This window comes from Astyanax mexicanus, chromosome 21 (assembly GCF_023375975.1).
Source record: "Astyanax mexicanus isolate ESR-SI-001 chromosome 21, AstMex3_surface, whole genome shotgun sequence".
Taxonomy (NCBI): Eukaryota; Metazoa; Chordata; class Actinopteri; order Characiformes; family Acestrorhamphidae; genus Astyanax; species Astyanax mexicanus.
The window spans coordinates 20709434-20731950 of record NC_064428.1 but is presented as its reverse complement, the minus strand read 5'-3'; the positions used below and the strand labels follow the sequence as shown (position 1 = coordinate 20731950).

At 39.3% G+C, this 22517-nt stretch overlaps 1 protein-coding gene across 2 annotated transcripts in view; it reads left to right on the top strand.

Annotated features, from left to right (window-relative positions):
* Positions 1-20307, top strand: part of sugt1 (SGT1 homolog, MIS12 kinetochore complex assembly cochaperone) — a 33874-nt gene extending 13567 nt beyond the window's left edge. The window contains exons 8-13 of one of the 2 annotated variants that reach the window (XM_015607258.3): positions 236-261; positions 2108-2204; positions 6072-6179; positions 16186-16282; positions 16422-16594; positions 19608-20307. In XM_015607258.3, the coding sequence (XP_015462744.3) occupies positions 236-261; positions 2108-2204; positions 6072-6179; positions 16186-16282; positions 16422-16594; positions 19608-19709 (603 nt within the window). In that variant the 3' untranslated portion in view covers positions 19710-20307. Of the gene's footprint in view, positions 1-232; positions 262-2107; positions 2205-6071; positions 6180-16185; positions 16283-16421; positions 16595-19607 lie in introns of both variants that reach the window. The other variant, XM_007254805.4, reaches the window with a different exon arrangement.
* Positions 20308-22517: the final 2210 nt, after the last annotated feature.

Below are 22517 nucleotides of genomic sequence, written 5' to 3'. Positions count from 1 at the left end.
GTGTGTGCGTGTGTGCTGCGCATTTGCCCATGTGGGGGCACTGTTGCTCACTTTTTGACCTCAAACAGACTACAGGAAATTAGGCATAAAAGCTGCAAAATTCTCTCAGAGCTATTTCTGGTGGGTTTTCATGATCTGTGTTTGTCTTTTTCTCTTTGGAACGCTCCCCATCTCTTTACCCTGCCTTCATCCGGAATGCACAAACACTCAAATAAACGTGCCTCACCTTCAGCAGCGAACTGCAGCAGCTCCACATGTCAAGTAAGTGGAATTGAACCAGTGGTTTATGCATTGAGATTCCATATAATTGCTATACACACACACACACACACACACTGAATAGCTAAACTATTATACAGACACAAGCACATGTTATTTATTTAGCTTTTTCTATTTTTCATTGATATGATTTAGCTCAGAACAGTGACCTATGTCAAAGTCTGGGATAGGGCTGAATAGTGCTGGGCGATATGGAAAAAAAATATCACGATATGGATTTTTTTAATATCATGTTTATGATATATATCATGATATACCACATTTAAGTATGTTTTCAGTTATTCTTCGAAAAATATGACAAAATATCATTGCTTACTTTTAGTGCAGAAATATATGTGTATCAAATGAAAACAGATGTGGTAAATGCAGTAGCTAATTTTTTTAAAAGAACAATGTGTCTCCATTGTTCTGCTCTCGTGAGTTTAATAACATAAAGCATGTCACAATCCTGCGTGTCCGCGCGCATCCGTCAAATAACGTAAAGCAGCGTCATGTCGCAAAACCACATTTTGAAGCTTTTTTTGCTAAGATTACTTTATTATAACTTATATAAAACGAGTTTATGCAATGTAACCACACCAATACATTTCATCGTAGCCTACTTCATATATTTGCTTGAATAATTGATAAAATTACTGTAGAAACGATAGGGATGATAGAAGTTAAGTAGCACGATAGACACTTTCAATCGTCCCCATGATATTTATCGTCATATCGCACAGCACTAGGGCTGAATGATAATGAGGGGATAAAACAGTATTGCAATATATATATATATATATTTCTCTGATATAGAGTACCAGTCAAAAGGTTGGACACATCTTAAATTCAATGTTTTTTTATTATTTTAAAATGTTTGCATTGTACATTAATACTAAAAACATCAAGACTATAAGGAAAATCATGTGGAATTATTTATTAAACCAAAAAAGTTTTTTTTATATTTTAGATTGGTTTATATTTAAGGTTCTTCAAAGTAGCACCTCTTGCTTAGATCAAGAGGTAATTACTTGAATTTCTTGCCCTCTTAACATGTTTGAGAGCATCAGTTGTAAAGTTGTGAAGAGGTAGAGTTGGTAAACAATGAATAGACCTATTTGAGTAATGCTTTAATCCAACTACTCAACTAAGTAAAGAAAAAAATTACTTCAAGAAATGAGGGTCAGTCAATCTAAAACATTTCAAGAACTGAATGAAGTATCCTAAAGTTCAGTCGCAATGACCATCAGTCAGATTTACCAGCCTCATCAGCAGATTTTACTATTTTACATCCATCATACAGCATAAAAAATTGTAGCATGACATGTATGATATAGTTTCATGGAATGTGTTTACAGATCACCAAACGCAATGTAGGAGAGCAGATACGTTTGGCAATATACTATAGTGTATGTTTATGACACAACAATTTGAGCTTCAGTTTCAAATATTTTGGTCTTTCTTCATTCATAGAGATCAGAGTAAAGTTACTGGAAATAACTGCAGCTTTGTAACGATAAATGTGTCTAAATGTGAGCCAGTTACTTTTAGAATGGTCTCAAACTATATAAAGAAATAGCATAATAATAATGAACGGCACCCACAGAGGTCTTGTAGAGTGAGCTGTTTTGGAGACACACAGAGCACATATTAGACATGTTGGTCCTAATCTTTTGGCTCCTCTGTGTATGTAATGCCCATAATTTGATGGTGTTACGGTAGTCTTAAGCTTTTGGCTCCTCTGTGTTTTTAGTGCCTATTATGTTGCATTATTTGATGGTGTTTTGAAGACTTACTGTAATGCAGTTTGCTTTAACAATCTCTTAATTTCCTCCCTCTGTACCCGCAGACATGACTGGTACCAGACAGAATCGCAAGTCACTGTCACCATCATGGTGAAGAATGCCAAGAAGGAGGATGTTGCTGTCACCTTTGGAGAAAAAGAGGTACCAGCTGCTCTAGCTTTATAAAAACTCAACTTACAGTGCTTCATATACAGCTCTTTAAAAAATAAGACCACTTGAAAATAATGGGTTTCTTTGATTTTACCAAATTGAAAACCTCTGAAATACAATCAAGAGGAAGATGGATAATCACAAGCCATCAAACTAAGCTGAACTGCTTGAATTTTTGCACTAGGAGTGGCATGAAGTTATCCAAAAGCAGCGTGTAAGACTGGTTCAGGAGAACGTGCCAAGATGCACGAAAACTGTGATTAAAACCAGGATTATTTCACCAAATATTGGTTTCTGAACTCTTAAAACTTTATAAATATGAACTTGTTTTCTTTGCAGTATTTGAGGTCTGAAAGCTCTGCATCTTTTTGTTATTTCAGCTATTTCTTATTTTCTGCAAATAAATGTTCTAAATGACAATATATGGAATATTTGGAATTTGTTTAAATGTTTATAGAACAAAACAACAATGTTCTATTACTTAAACATAAACCTATAAATAGCAAAATCAGAAGGACTGAATCAGAAACTGAAGTGGTTTCTTAATTTCTTCCAGAGCTGAGTATATAACCTATATAGGAGATGCCATTTTGATGCTGTTGTGGTTTCATCCATAAATTAAGACGACAGGCACAACTTTAATTGTTTACCTCTGCGTCAGCTTTATCATTTCATTGATCTCTCTTAATCATGATTGTCTAGATGAAGATGAGAGATTTCCTGCAGCTCTGAGCGTTTTTTAATCAAACACTGTCTGAGTTGAGGGATTTTGCCCTGAAACTCTCGCGGCAGAGGGTTGGGCAGACATTTCACGCGTGGTCACAGATGCTAACGCATCGCATGGCACCGAGATACACAATTACACATGTCTGCTCACAAAGCCTTTAGATTGAAAGAGGAGGAGAGGGGTAAAAAGCTGAATAGTTATGGAAGTAAGAGCTCATTTCGGGCTTGTTCCGTCTTTCCTCATTTCCTCCAATCAGCTCATCCCTTTCTCTCAAATAATAATAATAAAAAAATTAATAAATCAAAGTGCTGGCCGTTGTTTGATGTGGCTTCTATAAATTAATTACGGGAAATGTGAGTTTTGCGTAATGATTTGGTTGCAAATGAGATGGAGATGAGATAAAATATGGATGTGGTGCTATCAGGGGAATCTGCCCGCGGGCTGTTTTCACGGCTCCCACTGGGATATCCCAGCAGCCCGTGCGGCGGTAATGAGGGGGCCTCGCCGGCTCCCTAGCGGCACCCTGGCGGTACGGCGTCTTCCTCTATGACATGCTAGCTCTGTAAAGCAGGGGAGAAATGAGGAGAAGCGAGGGGAATGGGAGTTGAAGGAGAGGCAAAGAGGCGTGAGCGGGAGGCTTAGAGTTGAAGGGAGCCTCAAAGCGAAGCCCCAGGAGGGGTTTCGGGGCCCTGGAGCCAGGGGCTTCCTCCATCTCCTCTCCTTCCAGTGAGTCATGTGCTCCCAGGCATCAAACATGCCCCCTAGCTTCTCCCTCGCCAGGCCTGCAGTGAAGCCTCAGTAGAACAAAGTTTTTACATCGTGCCGCATATATTTGCAGGTCTTTAATCTTATCAACAGCAGTGGCTACGTCTCTGCAAGGCAAGAACTGTTGTTGTGTAACGTGGCCAAACGGGTCTGCAGAAGTCGAGCGGGTGTTAATTGAATGTTTGTTTATGTTAAGGTGGTTTTCTTAACATGTCTGGCTTGTGTTGAAGTACTGTTTGGATCTCAAGTCTTCAAGTCTTCAGCCCACTAGGGGTGGGAATCGCCACTGATTTCCCAGTTCGATTCGATTCTGATTCGCAAGATCCCGATTTGACTCAGAATCAATTCATTTAGGGAAATTTCAGTTACAATAAAAAAAATTGTAGTTTGAATATGAAATGTCAATATCATTTAATGTATCTTAGTTAATTGCAACACTGTGCTTCACATCTTTAAACAGGTTTGGCCACTTTACTCAAATGTTTACTCAAATACAGTGTTTCCAGAACTTTAATGAGGCTTCAGAAGCCATCATTTTCAACAACGCTGTATGAACGCATATACTGACGTTTTAGTTAACTTACATAAAACAAAAACATAACATGCTTCATAACTTTCTTATTTGCAATTAAAAGTGTGAAATTTACCCGTACCCTCTACTTCAGATGTGATACTACAGTAAGCGACATAAGTGGAAAAAAAAAGACAACAAGCAAAATAAATAATGTTAAGAGAGAAAACTTAAAAAACGTATCAAATTGAAAGGGAAAAACAGCTCTGGTTACAAAGTAATCTGATTTAGTAACAGTGCTTCATAGAGAACATGATCGTGATCCCACTATTTACACTTTAAATCAGTCAGTTACAGGCTAATTTACAGGCTACAATTCCATCTAACAGTTAAACATAACACTTGAATTTCCCCTCGGGGATCAATAAAGCATCCATCCATCCATCCATCCATCCATCCATCCATCCATCCATCCATCCATCCATCCATCCATCCATCCATCCATCCATCCATCCATCCATCCATCCATCCATCCATCCATCCATCCATCCATCCATCCATCCATCCATCCATCCATCCATCCATCCAAACACAACACAACACAACACAACACAACACAACACAACACAACACAACACAACACAACACAACACAACACAACACAACACAACACAACACAACACAACACAACACAACACAACACAACACAACACAACACAACACAACACAACACAACACAACACAACACAACAAAACACAACCACCTGACGCTCCTAATGCACTGGCGGGAGGTTAGTTTAGCGCGCCAGTAGCTCTGGGTACTTGGAAATCTGGGTAAAGGGGGCTTAGCTTGCCTGGTGAATCGGCTAACTCGCTAAGCTTCAACCGGTCAGGTCTTACATTAAACCAAGTACAGGCTAAAACAATACTGGAAAAAACTTAAAGCTGTGTAAAAGGTACTAGTTTGATAAACACACACAGCAGTGAGTAGAAATACAGGAGAAAATGACTCCCTCGTGTTTCAGCTCCAGCTTAACTGATCACCCCAGCCTGAAGGTGGTGCTCAAAAAAAGGATGGTCTCGCGAGATAAAACGTGATATGTTAATACTGTATGCGTATACTGGGAAAATGTGCTAATTTTAAGGATGGATCTTGGGTTTATATAAATCGATATCAGGTCATTCAAATGAAGATTTTTTTTTTAACCACCCACCTTCCGGACCTTCACTAAATTTTAGACTTTGCAGAGTAGTCTGACGAACCAGTAGCATCATCATTTTTTTTCCTACAATAAATGCATAATTGGCATTGAACCAAGTGACCTAGCAGGCTGAGGAAGTGTTCCAATCTTGCAGAGACATTCCTGGGAAACCCTTGCGGATGTAGGTGAGCATTGCCCTGCTGAAAAACAAATCCATAAGGAAGCCCTGTTGTGAGAGGCCACAGGATGTCCTGCACATTTCTCTGAGCAGTTAGTGTCCCTTATTTCACTACTAGGGGTGACTGACTGTCGTATGGGATGGCTCCACAGATCATCACATCAGCAGTTAGGACAGTTTGTTATCATCGGTAGCAGCTACGTCTCTACAAGGCAAGAACTGTTGTCATGTAAAACAGCCATATGGGTTTGTAGAAGTCGAGCAGGTGCTAATTGAATGTTTATATTAAGGTGCTTTTCTCAACACATCTGGGTTGTGTCGGAGTAATAATCTCCAAGTCATCAGCCCACCCTCCTTATTTAAATACGACATGCATCCTGAGCCTTGTTTAACTTTACACTTTGCAGTCTAGTCTGTCACATCCGCAGCAAGAGGTGTCGTTTTTTTCACTCCCTTTTTTCCCCCTTTTCTGCAGTTGAGAGCGGAAATGAAGCTTCCATCTGGAGAGGATTACTGCCTACATATCCACCTTCTACACCCTGTGGTTCCTGAGCAGAGCACTTTAAAGATCCTCTCCACTAAGGTCGGTGTTATATTGAGTCAGTCGACTCAATTTTTTGAGGGGAAAACAGAATCATACTGCACCATTCAAAAGTTTGCATACACACCTTCTCATTTTCATTCTCGTTTTATTTCTACATTGTATATGAATGCTGGGCTCTTATCTAAAGGTGCTGTTAACTTGTGGTTTCTAAGGCTGGTGACTCTCTGATGAATTTATCCTTTGCAACACAAGTAACTCTTTGTCTCTAGTCTTTCTTTCTTGGCGTGGTCCTGATGAGTGCCAGTTTCATCATAACGGTTTTGAAAGTCTTTGTGGCTGCACTTGGGGATATAAGTTCTTGAAATATTTCAGATTGACTGACCTTCACTTTTGTAAAGTATGTTTTTTCTTTACTTAGTTGAGTAGTTCTTGCCGTAATATGGATTAGAAAATGTACTCAACTACTCAACTGAATAGAAATATAAGAATTGAAGGTCAGTCAATTCAAAACATTTTAACTTTGAAAGTATTCTAAAGTACAGTCACAAAGACCATCAAAAACTTTAGAATGAAACTGGCTCTCATCAAGACCGCCCAAGTTACCGCTGTTGCACAGGATAAGTTAGCAGATTTACCAGCAAGTTAGCAATAAGTCCTTCAGAGTATTTTGGTTTGTTTAACACTTTTAAGTTTCTAAATGGTTCCTTATGTGTTCCTTCATAGTCTGGATGAGTTCAGTGTTAATTAGGTTAATGTATAATACAAAGTAAAAACATTGAATGAGATGATGTGTCCAAACTTTTGACTGGTAGTGTGTGTATATGTGTATGTATATATATATATATATATATATATATATATATATATATATATATATATATATAAATGCATGCTGCCCTGTTCTCTTAATGTCCCCGTGACAAATGGTTCAAGAAGCATAGCTGCAAAGAACGCTGATGAGCTGAGCCTGCACTAATATATGCTTATAGACCATTAGAGGCTGGCCGCTCTCATGTTAACGAGTTACATTTTGAGGATATAATTGCTTTACAGTTGGGTGAGTTAACCTGGGTAGAGTTAATGAAAGGGCATTCCAGTTCTCAGGCACGCACGCACACATGAAAATGTTAACGCTGCTGCGTTAATGAAGCAAACAAATGCTCTGTTTACTGCTCTGGATGGACAGTGTTGCTAATTGAACTCGTGAAAACATTCCATGCATTTTTGTTCCTGAGGCCGTGTTGCTGTTGATGTTTTAAATGAACTTGCGGATTGCTTTGTGAGGGCAAAAATCAACTGTATAATGGGCAATTGATTTAAAAGGGTTTTCCGTGTTTTGCAAGCAGAGTTAGAAATTAGTCTCGAAGGAGCTTGCAGGTATTGCTGTGTACTCCTTTCATTAACCTATCGTTAAGCAACAAAACACATTTGTGATTTATGATTTGGCTTTGCACCTTAGCTTCATGAGTAGTCCATGGCCCGTGATCTCGGGCTGTTAATTAATTAGACATGTTTATATCTGGCTATTTGTATATCCATTCATGTTAATCAAATTACTGCACTAATTTTGCGGTTGCAGTACCATTTTGAAAACAAGAAAACCAGGCAATCTAAGTTCTGGACCACCACTGGGTCCGTAGAATCTCTTCATCTTAAAAAAAAAAAAAGCTGCTGTGATATAAAATGTGACTGTTTGTTTCATCTAGCTTATCATGTGACCCAGCCTGGTAAAGAAAGCACTAAAGCCTGGCTCTGAGCCTGGCTTGTGAGTAGGGCGATATGGCCCTAACATAATATCACATATATTTCAGAGTATTTTATAATAATATTTTTGGCATTTTGTTTTTGAATTTTTAACTATATATGAAGGAAGAAGACTTTAGGTTAGACACAAGCTTAATATAAAATTATAATATGTTATTTTTGAAGCCAAGGCGTTGCAGTATTAAAATCAGTCACAATTCCCTTTTTTCTCCAGTTAACAAATATATTTAATTTAGTGTGCATTATTATCATCCTTTAAGCTACAGAGTTTTCTCACTGGTGCAGAATAAATGATTCTACATTCACTCCAGTGTATAAGGTTGTTATGCTAGCTGGGTTACATAAGTTAGCAAGCTGTATCTACTTTTTTTGACAGTGCTGTTCTACGCAGTGCTTCGCAGCGCCGCATGCGGTATGAAAGTGGTGAAAAATCCAGGATGAACCAGTATACCGCCCAGCACTAATATGACACAATATTGTGCACCTCTACTTGTGATGCTGGTGGAGGACAGCAACCACGATAGCAATGCTGACCATGGAGAATGATATCGCTACTAATACCCATGCTGGACAACGGCAGCATCCAGTCTGTAACAAACGCAGTAGCAATATAGCTAATGTAACGGGTGTGCCGTTACTGCAGGGCCATTTACTGTAGGGTGGGGTGGCTTAATTCAGTTTGCAAGAAAGGAGCAGATCTTATTTCTCATCTTGATATTAGATATGGTAAGATTGCTTGGCTATGTATCATTATCGGCCGATCACCAATCGCCAGTCCTGTATTTTGCCTGAAAATCGTTCTGATTTTTCTCCGATTTAACCAATCCGATTTCGGAGTTAACCACTACAGTGCTGCTCTGTGGATCACTGTTGAAGCAGTTTGGTAATAGGAAGTTTGATGAATCTCACATTCCTACAGGCTGCAGCAAGACTCTTGAATGAAGCCAGACCAGCTACAGATGCAGCTCAACTGAAGTCTGAAATTTTCATGGTTTCTTCAATTGATATGTGTAGGACTAATGTGCCTGGGTGGAGGAAATAAAGATTTTAACCCCACTAACCGGATAATAATCAGGAATCATGTTCATACAGTTTTAGTGCTAAAAAAAGGCAGTAAAACAAACAAACAAAAAAATAGTCTGTGAGGCGGTAGATGTTGAGGATACCCGTTCCTGACTTATTGGCTTAAAAAAAAAAAGAACTTACCTATTTACACACTCATCTTTCCTGAAATCTGTTTATTCTGGTGATTAAAGCCCTTACATTTATTTACACCCAGCTAAGACTTCCAATGTTTGCTAGAGGTGGTTGTAATGATGGGAATCTTCACCAAGTTGCCTGGCATCTTTGTGGCATTTGACCCTGCTTAAGATATGTATCGGCAATTGACAAATCGAGCTGAGACCCTGATTAGTCACTGATCGTTCCATTTCTTCATGGTACACATACTGTATTGTATCAAATTGCAAAACTCACGCTATCTTACTCACTATCTATAATGACCTCCAACTGTTACCAACAGTAAGTGAACAATAAAGCTCAGAGAAACAGTTAACATTGTAGCTCATCTAGTTGAGTCCAGCTGCTTATTTTGGACACTGTTTGGGACTTCATAATAAGTCATTAGTCCTCAAGCTAGATAAGGACTCGGTGATATTTGACACTAGTTTCAGCATCTTTTATTGACTGACGTTCATCATTGAGAAGAGATGGTGTTGGGCATTATCCAACAATTTTTCCAACTCCTGGACAGTACAGACAGTTACTCAAACAAACGCAGGATCAACTTATTATAATACCATTGATTTTGGAACAACCAGTGCATAGGCAAGTGTTTCAGTACTTTATATATAATTCATATATACTAATTTGTGCTTTAGTCTTGACATTTTCCCTTTTGTATTAATTAACCTAGTTAACAGAAAATTTAATGATGTGAAACCTTCCCTTTTCACTGTTATGTTGAAGAGCGCTCTATGTCAAAGGTGCAAAGCCATTAATTCTAGTGCACTCTTGAATTTCTAGCGTCTGTGGAGCACGTCCCACAGTCCTCTGTATGGCGAGTAAACGATTTGAGTAAGAAGATCCTGCTAAACGTAACGCTACCAGACTTAGCCTGCCAGATTCATCAAGGGACCGTCCACCCTGTACCTTGTCTCATGGCAACGGTGGAAAGGAGCACATTCCATGGGTGTCTCTGTATAGGGTAGTGTAACAAGGGCCCTGTTTAAACATGAGGAGGGAGGGGAGGGAGCCGCAACTCGGGCTTCTTCGGGAGACTCCTGGCACACAGTTCACCCACCCCCGTCAGTGCTGCTCGCGCACATACACTCACTCTCTCCCTCACTCTCACTCTCCCTCACTCTCACACTCTTGTGCCCTGATCGCTGGACTGGAGCCCTCACAAAGCCCCATTTGTTCCCAGGTCCGCTGGGCTCCTCTGGAGCACCTGGATTTAGAAAATACACCGGCACGGCACGTTGCTCAGCGCTAACCCACCAGCTTCAGACATGGCCTGCAGGCACATGCTATGCATCCTAATCTCCTTTCTGCATTCACCTGAATGCATTATTATTGCAGCCATTGTTGGCTGCACCCTCTGCTCTAGATTTCCAGCAGTGCAATTGCTTTTTCAGCTCCAGCAATGAATTCAAGCCTTTTTTCAAGCCGTTCCTGCTACTGGAGCACACATTTTAATGTGGATCATTTCTCAAGATATTTGACTGGACAGATTTATTTATATGGTGACTTATGTTTTAATTTCAGGGACATATGCTGTTTGAACTATTGCACATGTATTCGACTGCATAACTCTATGTATGCGATTAACTATTTATTTATGATTGACTTTGACCAGGACCAGCAAATGCACATGGGTACTGCAATGATATGAGAAAATTTGTCATGTGAACGTTTGTGCTTCATTTGAACATAATGGGGAGAAGAAGCTTATATAACTAAACATATAAAGCTGAAGATATTGCTTTTAAACATAAGCTGTAAAATCTGATAAACATATTCATGTAGACATAAAAACTCAGAACTGAAAGAATTCTGCATGCAGGAATGAGGAAAAAACTTTCTTTCTGTCAATGTCTGATGTCAGATTGATGTTATTGTTGCCAAAGGGTGTCCTAGCATTTTCCTTACAAGAAAAGCAAATTTTTGCTCATTGCATTATACATCTTACACTATGTGGACAAAAGTATCTGTTCACCTGCATTGTGTTTGATGATGTAAGGCTTGAATGCAGCTGCTCGGTAATGGAAACCCATTCCATGAAGCTCTCTATACTCTACTGTTCTTGAACTAATCTAAAGGCCTCGTAAAGTTCGGAGGTCTGTAGTGATTTACTACTGCAGAAAATTAGAGACCTCTGCACACTATGCTCGTCAGCATCCGCTGACCCAACTCTTTCATTCCCAGTCGCTTCCACTGTGTTATAATATCGCTGACAGTTGGCTGTGGAATATTTAGTAGTGAGAAAATTTCACAACTAATCTTGTTACACTAGTGACATCATACTATCACAGTACTACGCTGGAATTCACTGAGCTCCTGAGAGAGAACCATTCTTTAACTTATGTTTGTAGAAGCAGTCTGCATGCCTATGAAGCAGCTTTGCCCATAAAAGTGATTGGAACCTCAGTTCATTGATTTGGATAGATGAGCGAATACTTTTGGCAATATAGTGTAGGTTTAAAAATAATTTCTTGCTGTTTTTGTTTAGTTATATCTCTTAATTATGTTTAAATGAAGCTTAAACATCTATATGATTTAAATCTAAAGGGAAACTTTAATTACAAGAAATTCTTGCTCTATTCAAATTAAACCGTGACCAGTTACTAACCTCTGGCATCTAAAGCTAAAACAGTCTTGCATTTAAAATGACACCTAATAATATATACACCTTTTAGGGGAAGAAAAGAGACCCCTTAAAAATGTTTTCTTTGATTTTATCAAATTGAAAACCTCTGGAATATAATGAAGATGAAGATAGATGATCACAAGCCATCAAACTAAGCTGAAGTATCTGAATTCTTGCACCAGGAGTGGAATAAAGTTATCCAAAAGCAGTGTGTAAGACTGGTGGAGGAGAACGTGCCAAGATGTATAAAAACTGTGGTTAAAATCCAGGGTTATCCCACCAAATATTGATTTCTGAACTCTTAAAACTTAATGCATATGAACTAATTTTCTTTGCATTATTTAAGGTCTGAAAGCTCTGCATCTTTTTTGTTATTTCAGCCATTTCTCATTTTCTGCAAATAAATGCTCTAAATGACAATATTTTCAATTCAATCATTATAATTTGGGAGAAATGTTGTGCATAGTTTATAGAATAAAACAACAATGTTTATTTTACGTAAATATATACCTATAAATAGCAAAATCAGAGAAACTGATTCAGAAACTGAAGTGGTCTCTTATATAATCCCAGAACATTTTTCTTTATTCCATGTACAGGAGACTACACTGACTTATGAATGTCAATAACTGTGGGTGATGTTTTTCTGCACAGCCCCAAAGGAACAGAGCTCTGAGCAGTTTTAATTAAAGCACTGGTATTAAAAAAAGAGTTTCAAAGTACTTACTTAAATTGAGTTCTCTATTTGATCTGTACTCTCTTAGCTCATTCAGAGATTAGTGCTTTATATTGGACACCAGAACTTCATGTATTTTAAATCAACACATTTCTGTAGTTGTTTATGCTTGTATGAATTTTGATGTGTCTTATAATCATAGTCAACCTCCACAGTCCTGATATCAGCTCCACTGATCAGGAGCATGTTGTAATTCTAGAATAATGCTGCCATTACAGAACCTGACTTTTAGACTTGTTGCTGATAACAGTCTGGATGGTCCTTTTTTATCTTTAGTCTGGAACATACAGTGTCTACTTTTTTCTACGTTAGCCTGTACCACTGACACCTCAAAATCTTCGCCTGTCACTAGGGGTTGTTTCTTTAGCTCACTAATGGGTCTCTGTTGTGCTCTTGGGGGTATTTTGACTGGGTGCCCCCTTCTTGTAGCCACAGTCTCAAATTGTCTCTATTTGTAGATTGTTTGGCTTACTATAGAATGGTGAATTTCTATAAAGTCCTAAAAATCATTTAGTAACCCTTTTTAGTTTTATGTAAATTAGCCGTTTTTGATTGTGGATCCTTTGAAAGCTATCAGTCAAAGTAGCTCTAGTCCCCACTTCTAAACTAGCAAAAGTCCAGGAATGCTAACATTTGACTCTGATTAGCTTTTTGATTTCATTAACACAAGGGTTCACATTTTTTTTTCACTACTACTATAAGGTTTTTATGGTTGTTCTCAATAAAGACATGAATGATCATAATTATTTTATTTTAAGCACATTATATTTGTCAATACCCGTTTTCTTGCTACGGTACATGTTTCCACTGTACAGTGGTCCAGGTTTATTAGGATTGAAATTAAATAAAGCATTACTTTATTTATGTTTGATATCCATTTACTACCTGGCTGTTTATGAGCTAAATGTAAGAGCTGTACAGGACTAGGATAGTAATATTTTCTAAGGCAACTTAGCAATTAAAGTATTAGCATTTGTTTGTTTACTAAAAGACTGCATGTCTTTTTTGTGTAAATTAAAAATCCCAAAAGTCAGGAAGAAAACACAACCATAAGTGAAGCGTACTAATATGATATCTCCACCCAGAATATTATATTGCAATTAAAACTAGTTTTATCTCTTAGGATGGGCGCTTAGATACTTGAGCACCCCTTAAAACTATGAATACAGAGAGCAATCTGACTTCAACGAAGGGCTTCTGAGTGCCAGACTTTGGTGCTGATCCAGGTTTTGGGGGCAGTGAACAGTGAATGATGTGTTGTCGTGTGTACGCACTGTGTAATTAGTCCTTGATCTAACTCAATGGCTCGCTGGCGCTCTGGAACTTAGAGACGGATGAAAGCGTTAGATTCTTAAAGCAAAAGCTGGCTTCTATTTAACGGGGGGGAAAAAATAACGCTGCACCTTAGGTTGGGTTTTCACTCGCGCTCGAACATGGCCTCAAATGAAATGTCAACATGGAAGTCTGAGTTGGCAAATAATAGGATTTTTACTCTGAAAAAGCTGAGAGCCTAAGGCTTCTCTCCAGTAGGAGGTGAATTAGAATGTCAGAACTTGGAATTTTGCACTTAATCTTGTTAATGCCAACATACAGTAGTTTTTTTTTTTTTTTTAATTTCATTTTTGGGTGGGAGTTCTTGGGTGCAATTTCTCATACATGTGCTCTTATTTATGTGATTTTGAGGATGGTTCTCTGAGGCGTTTGGGGGAAAAAAAAAAACTTGGGAGATTGGGATAAACAAATCGGCTCGCTTCCTCTCGTGTCCTCTCTGCATGAAGCCTTCGACTTTGCGTCGTTATCTTCACAGAAAACTCGGCAAACTTACCCTCCATGACCTACTTAACCCCTTTGGAAAAAGCGAAAACACCCACAGATCCTCCTCTCTCTCCCCCCCCCCCCCCCCCCCGACTTGCTTGGAGAGAGGTGGCTGACCTTGCTTGCCATGCCCATCGGGATGGCAGGATGACAGGGAAGCAATTACCAGCTGCCTTATTGGATAGGATGGATGGGGACGGGACGGAAAAGGGGCATGATCTGAAACATTGCTCCGCCGCTGCAACCCCAGCGAGGCATTTTCCCCCTCGCAAACAAATAAGCAACAGCATCCCTTTTTAATTTCCACGCCTGTCACAGTCTGCTGGTTTATTTATTTCTTTTAAGGAGACGCTTCATAATCCACAGCCAGTGCAGCCACTCCAGTCGACGGCATGTTTTCGCATGCTCTCTCTCTTTCTCTCTTTTTCTTTCCTTTTCTATCTCTTTCTTTTTTCTGTTTCTCTCAGTCACTTTTAGTCTCTACCACCACCAAAACCCCCTATCCTCACCCCATCCCCTCCTCTTTTTTTGGTATGTTGGAGGTTGTTGTGAGTTTAAGAAGCTCAGGCAAGGATACGTGACGTGCCAGGGATGGCCACCCGCTCTCTTAATGGCTGTGATGGTGACAGGCAGGGATTTTTTTTTAGGTGGCATGGTGGTGGGGTTTTTCTGCCACCCTTCAGGGTCCTAATGGCACTGTCAGGAAGCTTCGCGGATGCCCGTCAGAAATCTCAGCAGTGGTGCCGTGCCTGTCACCTCCCCTTATACCCAGCCTCAGCAGATGTAGGGGGGAGATTAATGTTGTATAGCCTAGAGAAAGGGAGAAGAAGAGAACAGGGGAGGGAAAAGGAGAGAAGGAAGGAAGGACAGAAAGAGAGAGAGAAAAAAAAGAAACACGATCCAGACCAAACAAGTTCAACAAATCAGCTACTGCATGTAACCCCTCATCAAAACTGTAAAAAGCAGTAGAGGCGTAAAAATGTTTGCTCGCTCGCTCACTGCTCTGAAGGCGTCACTCCCCCTTCATTGGGTTGTGCCATCATTCCCTCTATCACACTTGTGTGCCTCCCATCCTTTTGCGCGTTCTCGCAGAGACACTCTCGCTTTGCCGAGGGTTTTAATTTACAGCACGATTGCCTCCCCTTAAATCAATATTTAAGGCCCTTTGATGCTCGTGGCTGCGTCAGTAGCACCGACTTCAATTTGGTGCCATTTATATTTCCATTCTCTGTATTAGAAGACAAGTGCTTGATGATAATGCCATTCTGTCAGGCTGCTGTAAGTGCCTGTCTTGATCAAGCAGTATTGACTGCTAAATTGCTCGGAATGAAACGAGCACACGTCAGGGCTTGTGCCGAGAGATTTAAGAGCGATATAATAAAGAATGTTCTTATTCTCGCCCTCTTCACTTAACCGTTTTGTGCGACCGAACAACTTCCATCTTTTTCCCCCCATCTCGCCCCCTGTGTGACCCACTCTCCCCTGGACGGATTCCCAAATGTCAGTAGCACAGCTCCTGCTAACCTTCGTGAAAGAAACATTCCCTATCAGGAAGCTCTGCAGAAATGTCTTTAAATTGCGTCGACATCTGAACCCTCTCCCTGCAGTTTTCCCGCTCGCTGTGCGCTTCCCGCTTTTGCTAGCTCAGTCGAGATTGGCGGGCAGGCGGGGGTGGTGTTCTACAGCTCCTGTGTGCCCTGCTGCTTCTGTGGCATGTGCCCCTGTCAGAAAAGCTCATTGTCTCTTTCTCTCTCTCTCTCTCTCTCTCTCTCTCTCTCTCTCTCTCTCTCTCTAACCATCCCGTCCCCATACCCCCTCTTGTTCTTATTCCACTTCTTCTTCTTCTACTTCTTCTTCTTCAGGTCGAGATTAAGATGAAGAAGACGGAAGCAATCCGGTGGGAGAAGCTGGAGGGGGAAGGCACCCTACCCAGCGTCAAGCACTTCGCTCCCTCCCCGAGTCAGTATCAAAAGCACATATTTGTTCTCCGCAAACAAAGTGGAGCTGGCAATTTCCCACATGTCATTACGCCAACCTGCCTGTCTGAGGCTTCTCCCTGATTTCCCCTTTCTGTCTGTTCTTCCCTTTCTGTTTTCAGACCAGTACCCATCATCCTCCCACTATACCCGCAACTGGGACAAGTTGGTGGGCGATATTAAGGAGGAAGAGAAGAGCGAGAAGCAGGAGGGAGATGCCGCACTGAACTCGCTGTTCCAGCAGATCTACTCAGATGGCTCTGATGAGGTCAAGCGGGCCATGAACAAGTCTTTCGTAAGTCTCTCCTCTCCCTTATTGCCTTGCGCGTACCCCTTAATTAAAGGCATTAATATTTTACATGTACGGTAGTTATAAAATCACTACAATAGTACCCACTAATGGACCGTGCTAAGATGTGCGGAAATTAAGCTAAACATTTTGAAACTCCTTGTTTCTGCACGCACTATTCATTTTTTCTACAGCTCAACTGAGCATATAAGAGTCTTTGTAGTTTTTTTGTAATTGCAGGCTATAGTAATGTATCTGTTTCTCTGCATACTTTTATAATCCTCCCTTCACCCAGTTCTTCAAAGATCAGAACCCCATAAGGGCACTATTATAGAGCAGCTATTATTTCGGTCTTGGGTAATTCTCAGCACTGCAGTGACACTGGCGTAGTGGTGTGTTAATGCTGGTTTATACTTCCGTGTCGAGTCAACCTTTTGTTTACAGTGTGTACAGGGAACACAAGGCTCAGTGGGCCAATCACAGCTGCTGCTGTCTGTATCTCACAAGTTGCACATCGAGCTATGGCGTAGGGTGTGTCTCAACATGCAGGGTATATATAGGCTACAGTTTAGGTTCGATGCAGAAGTATAAATTAGCTGTTAGTGTGTGATCTGCTGGCATGAGTGGATCAGGTGCAGCAGTGCTGCTGGAGTTCTTAAACCCTCACTGCTAAAACAGGTTAAGAGCATCTGTCTCTGACTTTAAATCCAAAAGATGGAAGAGCTAAAGGAAGGTTATACTGTCTAATAGAGTGTACAGTGTTAAAAACTCCAGCAGCACTGCTGGACACTGCTGTGTATGATCCACTTATGCCAGTGCAACATGCACTACTAACACCACTACTACCACACTGTCATTGTAGCTGCAGTGCTAAGAAAGAATGATCCACCACCCATATAGTAGCTTCTCTGTAGTGGTCTTGTGTGGTACTAACCAGTGAAGAAAAGAAGATTACTTGAGTGTTCTTTAAGCACCACACTTAAGTGGAAGCACTAAAGTATTCAGCAGTTTTGTACTTAAGTATTGCAAGTAGTTTATTGTAAGATGTACAACTTAAGTACTGAAAGTGAAAGTACAAGTATTGTGTTATGTAGTTATTACAGAAAGCAGTCAAAAGTGTGAATATTGTATTGCAGGCAGACAGCAGAGCAAAAGGTAGAATGGGAGCACACAGTTTTCTCATAAAATCAGCTTGATTGCTTGATTTACTCAATGACGAACAGCTTCATCAAACCCGGTGACAGTGCAGAGCATATATACTGCTCTGGCTTTAGTGATAATGTGGTTTGGAATGAATCCTAACATTTTTATAATTGTAACAAGTAATGATGCAGCACAAAAAAAAATATGGATTTTTTTCCCCTACTAAAAATCAAACTATAGATGAAAAAGAAATGGTTAAGAACAAGTTTTTATTTATTTAGTTTTTACTTAAATTTCCCCTTTGTGGATAAAGTGCGACCAGAAACGCAGTTCACGCTGAACTACGGGAGCCCACAGGGGAGCGTCGGTGGTAGAAATTAAAACACATCGTCCTTAATTGTAAATTTGAATTAAGCAATAAAATCGATTAATCGCCCAGCTCTAATGTACAGATACAGAATTTTAGTACACTAGTGAAGTTTTCTACTTGGTTCCTATACATCTCTGGTACTATATGATCAGTGGAGCTAAAAAAAAAAAAATGGTTAATTCGTGTAAAGGCAAGTAGGTGGTCATAATATTATGCTTGATTCATGTACATTCCAGTAACAGCTGTATGTGTACATGCTAAGGTAAGTCAACAAAATTAACATATTTGTTGCAAATTGTATGTCTTTTTTTCTTTTTTTTTTTTAAATCTGCCAAAATTGTCATCTTCTGCCTACACTGGGACTCGCTTGTGCGAGATCTGGAACGACAGGCTGGGACATTACCCTCCAGACCAAATTATTACGATTTAATGAACATTAAGTAGAATGTGATGAGCATATTTGCGATCACAGTGGAAGCTCTGCTCAACTCCCTCTGGGAAAATGAAAATTAATTTATGTGCTGGTCCAATTCTATCACTCGCTCTTGCTTTATTTATGAATATTCCATGTGCTTTCCTTCCAAAAGAGTACACTGATCTGTGTGACGTTTGTGGCACATTCGGTTCAAGTTTGTTTGGCTTCAAGCCCTTTCCTTTTGCTTCAAGTGAAAAAAGCATCTTGCATCATAAAATTTACTCTAGATTGCCAGTTTTTTTATATTGTTTCTTTTTTATATATTTATGTCCATTAACACCAGAAGTGTCAAGTAAGGAAGTACAGATACTTCATTGCCTTACTTAATTCGAAATGTTTGGTATCCATACTGTGCTGGAGTAATTATTTTTAGACGACTTTTTATTTCTACTCCTTATTCCTCCTCCTACTCCAATTTCATACAGTTTTTTGTATTTCTTTAAAAAATAGTTTTCATTCTGGCTTCTCATCATTCAAAACTAACCCTATGCAGATAAATCTCTCAAGAGTGGATTTGATTTAATTCCAACACCCTATTGGTTTATACGTGATTATAAGTAATCAGATCATTTCCACCACACTCCAGCAAGAACACAGCAGACATATGTAGCCTAGAATAAAGATGATCTGTGGCTGAAGAGACTGAAGAAAGCTCAAGCTTACTAAGCTATTTTAATATATATTTACATTGTAGTAAAATGCGTTCATTTTTAATGAGCATATATGCATCTGCATCAGAGAATGTTAATATAACATTATAGTCATTATGGCTTTTAGAAAAATGTGTTTTGGGGAGGGGGGGTGGTATACTATAAGCTCCTGTGGTGCGGCCTAAGCTTTTATCCTTAATGGCATTTTTTCCTCTTACATTACTTTTACTTTTATACTTTAAACCAGTAATTTTACACTTAAACTTGAATTAAAAAACTTGAGTTGATACTTCAGCTTCTACAGAAGTTTTTTAAACCCTGGTATCATTACTTCTACCTAAGTATTGAATGTGATTATTTTTGATACCTTTCTCTACACAGATGGAATCTGGAGGCACAGTTCTCAGCACCAACTGGTTAGATGTTGGCAAACGGAAAGTAGACGTGAATCCTCCAGATGACATGGAGTGGAAGCAATATTAATTGGACGGTGAATTCGACGTTGAGTGCTGCGCCAGTCTTCACCACATTGGCCCTGACCTTTCCTCCATTCTTTCTTGTTTTCTTTCTTTTTTTTATATTTGGCCAGTCTCTTGGACCCACATGTAATGTTGGAATAACAACTCAGTTTAAGTAGGTTTCAGTTTCCATTGGCAATTGTTTGTTGTTCATAATTAGGTTTTCCGTGTCAAAGAGTCCATTTTAAATGGAAAGTTCCCACAAGCCACTGGACCTAGACTTCTCTTCATCTGTGTCTGGGAACCTGCCCATTAATGTTTTAGAAACACCACACATGCTCTTTTTCTCGTATTGTTTTGGCATGTTTCAACACTTAAAGTGTGGGTGCTGGCTGAATAAATTGTCAACATTTTGAACATCTCTCTCCTACACAAAAAATAATAATCTTGGGTCATTATTCAAAATTTTGTTCAGTGATCAAGAGCCACAACATTACACGTTTTCACTTTTCAAGCACTTGTGCCTCAAGATATATTTAGCCATTTTTATGATGTACTTAAAGGGGTCATGCTTTACTGAATACAATTACAGACACATTGTAAATAAATTTTTCTTGCTCAAAGTGACTTTCCTATTTTTTTCCGTATTCATGGTGATTTAGGACAGAAACATCTTCCACAGGTATTTTCTTTGAAAAGCTGGGCATGAGTGATGCAAGGCTTAAAGTGGCAGTCCGTATTATTTTGTTTCTAAACTGAAAGTAAAAGATGTTTTTCTGAGTAGAGAAGGAATAAAAAACTGTGTTTAATGGTACCAGTGTGCTGGAACAACTAATGCTAATATATTCATTCTAAAAACTGGGGTGTTGGGTTGAGTTTTTCTGGCCACGTCACATCTTTACATACTTACGTCACACGTACAGCCTTTAAAAGAGGATCCGGCTCAGTTTTACTGAACGCGAGCGGCTGGTGGAGCAATGGAGACTTCAGAAGAGGAACCTCAGAGCTCAGTAGCTCATTTACTCATAGTAAAACCAAAGTGTGTAGTTGAAGTGAAATTTCTGACTGAGCGCTCTCACTCTCTCTCTCTGACTGAACATAACCTGGAATCGGATTCATCGGCTGTGAAAGGAGAGCGCGTCACACCCGCCAAGTTTAAAATTATTCTTCCACATGCTCAATGCAATTACCCATTCTCATCAGAGAGGGCTCTACATCCCAAAACTTACAGTCATGAGCTTAAAAAGGAACTAAAAGTTAATTTTGGAGGAAGGTTCTAGAATAAACTCAGGATCAATCAATTTATACATACGATATTCACATATTCTGATTGTTAATTCAGTGCTGCTGAAAGGTCTGAAATGTCTTCAAGGCCTCTTTTCCATCAGTCAGAATTAAACATATCTTTTAAAAACTTTCTATATTACTTTATTATGGGTACATACACTATATTGGCAATAGTATTCACTCACATCCAAATCTCTGGTTTCAATCACTTCTATAGCCACAGGTATATAAAACCAAGCACTTAGACATGCAGATTGCTTCTACAAACATTAGTGTAAGAATGGGTTGCTCTCAGGATCTCAGTGAATTCCAGTGTAGTAGTGGGACAGGATGCCACCAGTCGTGAAATTTCCTCACTACAATATATTCCACAGTCAACTGTCAGTGATATTACACAGTAAAAGCGACTGGGAACGAAAGCAACTCATCCTGTTAAGGTAAAATACCTGCAGGGTCAGCAGATGCTGATGAGCATAGTGCACAAAGTTCATCAACCTTCTGCAAAATCAGAAATCACTACAGACCTCCAACCCTCATGTGGCCTTCAGATTAGCTCAAGAACAGTAGAGCGTAGAGAGTTTAATGGAATGGGTTTCCATTGCTGAGCAACTCCATCCCAGCTTTACATGTGAGAGATGTAACTGTTGTTTGTTATTATCATGTAAAATACCCAAAAATTCAATCACAGCTAAGAGGGAATCGGTTCATATTATAAGGAGAAACCCAAGACACAAGAAAGCACAAGGCTGTCATAATCTAGAAGTTGAGCCGTTAAATGTTTGTTGCTGAAATCTGCCAAAAAAACAGGATGATTTTTGCAGCAAGGTTTATTGCCAGAAGACATAAAGATTAAGTTGTTTGGCAGCTCATTTAAAGAAGTAAATATCTCAATTGTAGAGTTGTGGCCAATAGAGTACATGGACTTTCTTTTGGAAATGTCAGTGATCGCAGCTTTCACATGTAATGACAATAAAATAGGCAAGTTATCATTCTTTTTGTAGACATGTTTCTGTTGCTAAGAGTAAGTTTGTTTTCCAATTCCAATTGTGTACGTTTTTAGAAAATTACAGAAATGTTAACTCTTTTAAACCTTGTATATGCAGTACCAGTCAATGTTTGGACACACCTATAATCATTCAATGTGTTTTCTTTCTTTTTAGGGTTTTTTACTTTGTAAATTTAATAGGGAAGACATTAAAGCTATACAGAATATTTAGCTTTGAGGACAGATCTGCATACTCTTGGTATTTTAATCTCAATGTCTTCATGAGGTAGAGTCACCTAAATAAATTTCTTAAAGAAAGGAATTCCTGGAGGTGCGAATAGTTGCTGCTTTTCCTTCATGCTGTGAAGCTCCAGCTCAGCCCAAATCACCATCTCAGTTCATCAGGTATAGTTTTAGGGGATTGTGGAGGACAAACTCTTTTTTTTTTGTTTACAATGTAGAAAATACTTTAAATAACGGGGAAAAAACATTTAATGAGAAGGTGTGTCCACTCTAAAAAGGCCTGACACTTCTGGATGAAATCTTTGTGTTCATATTTGT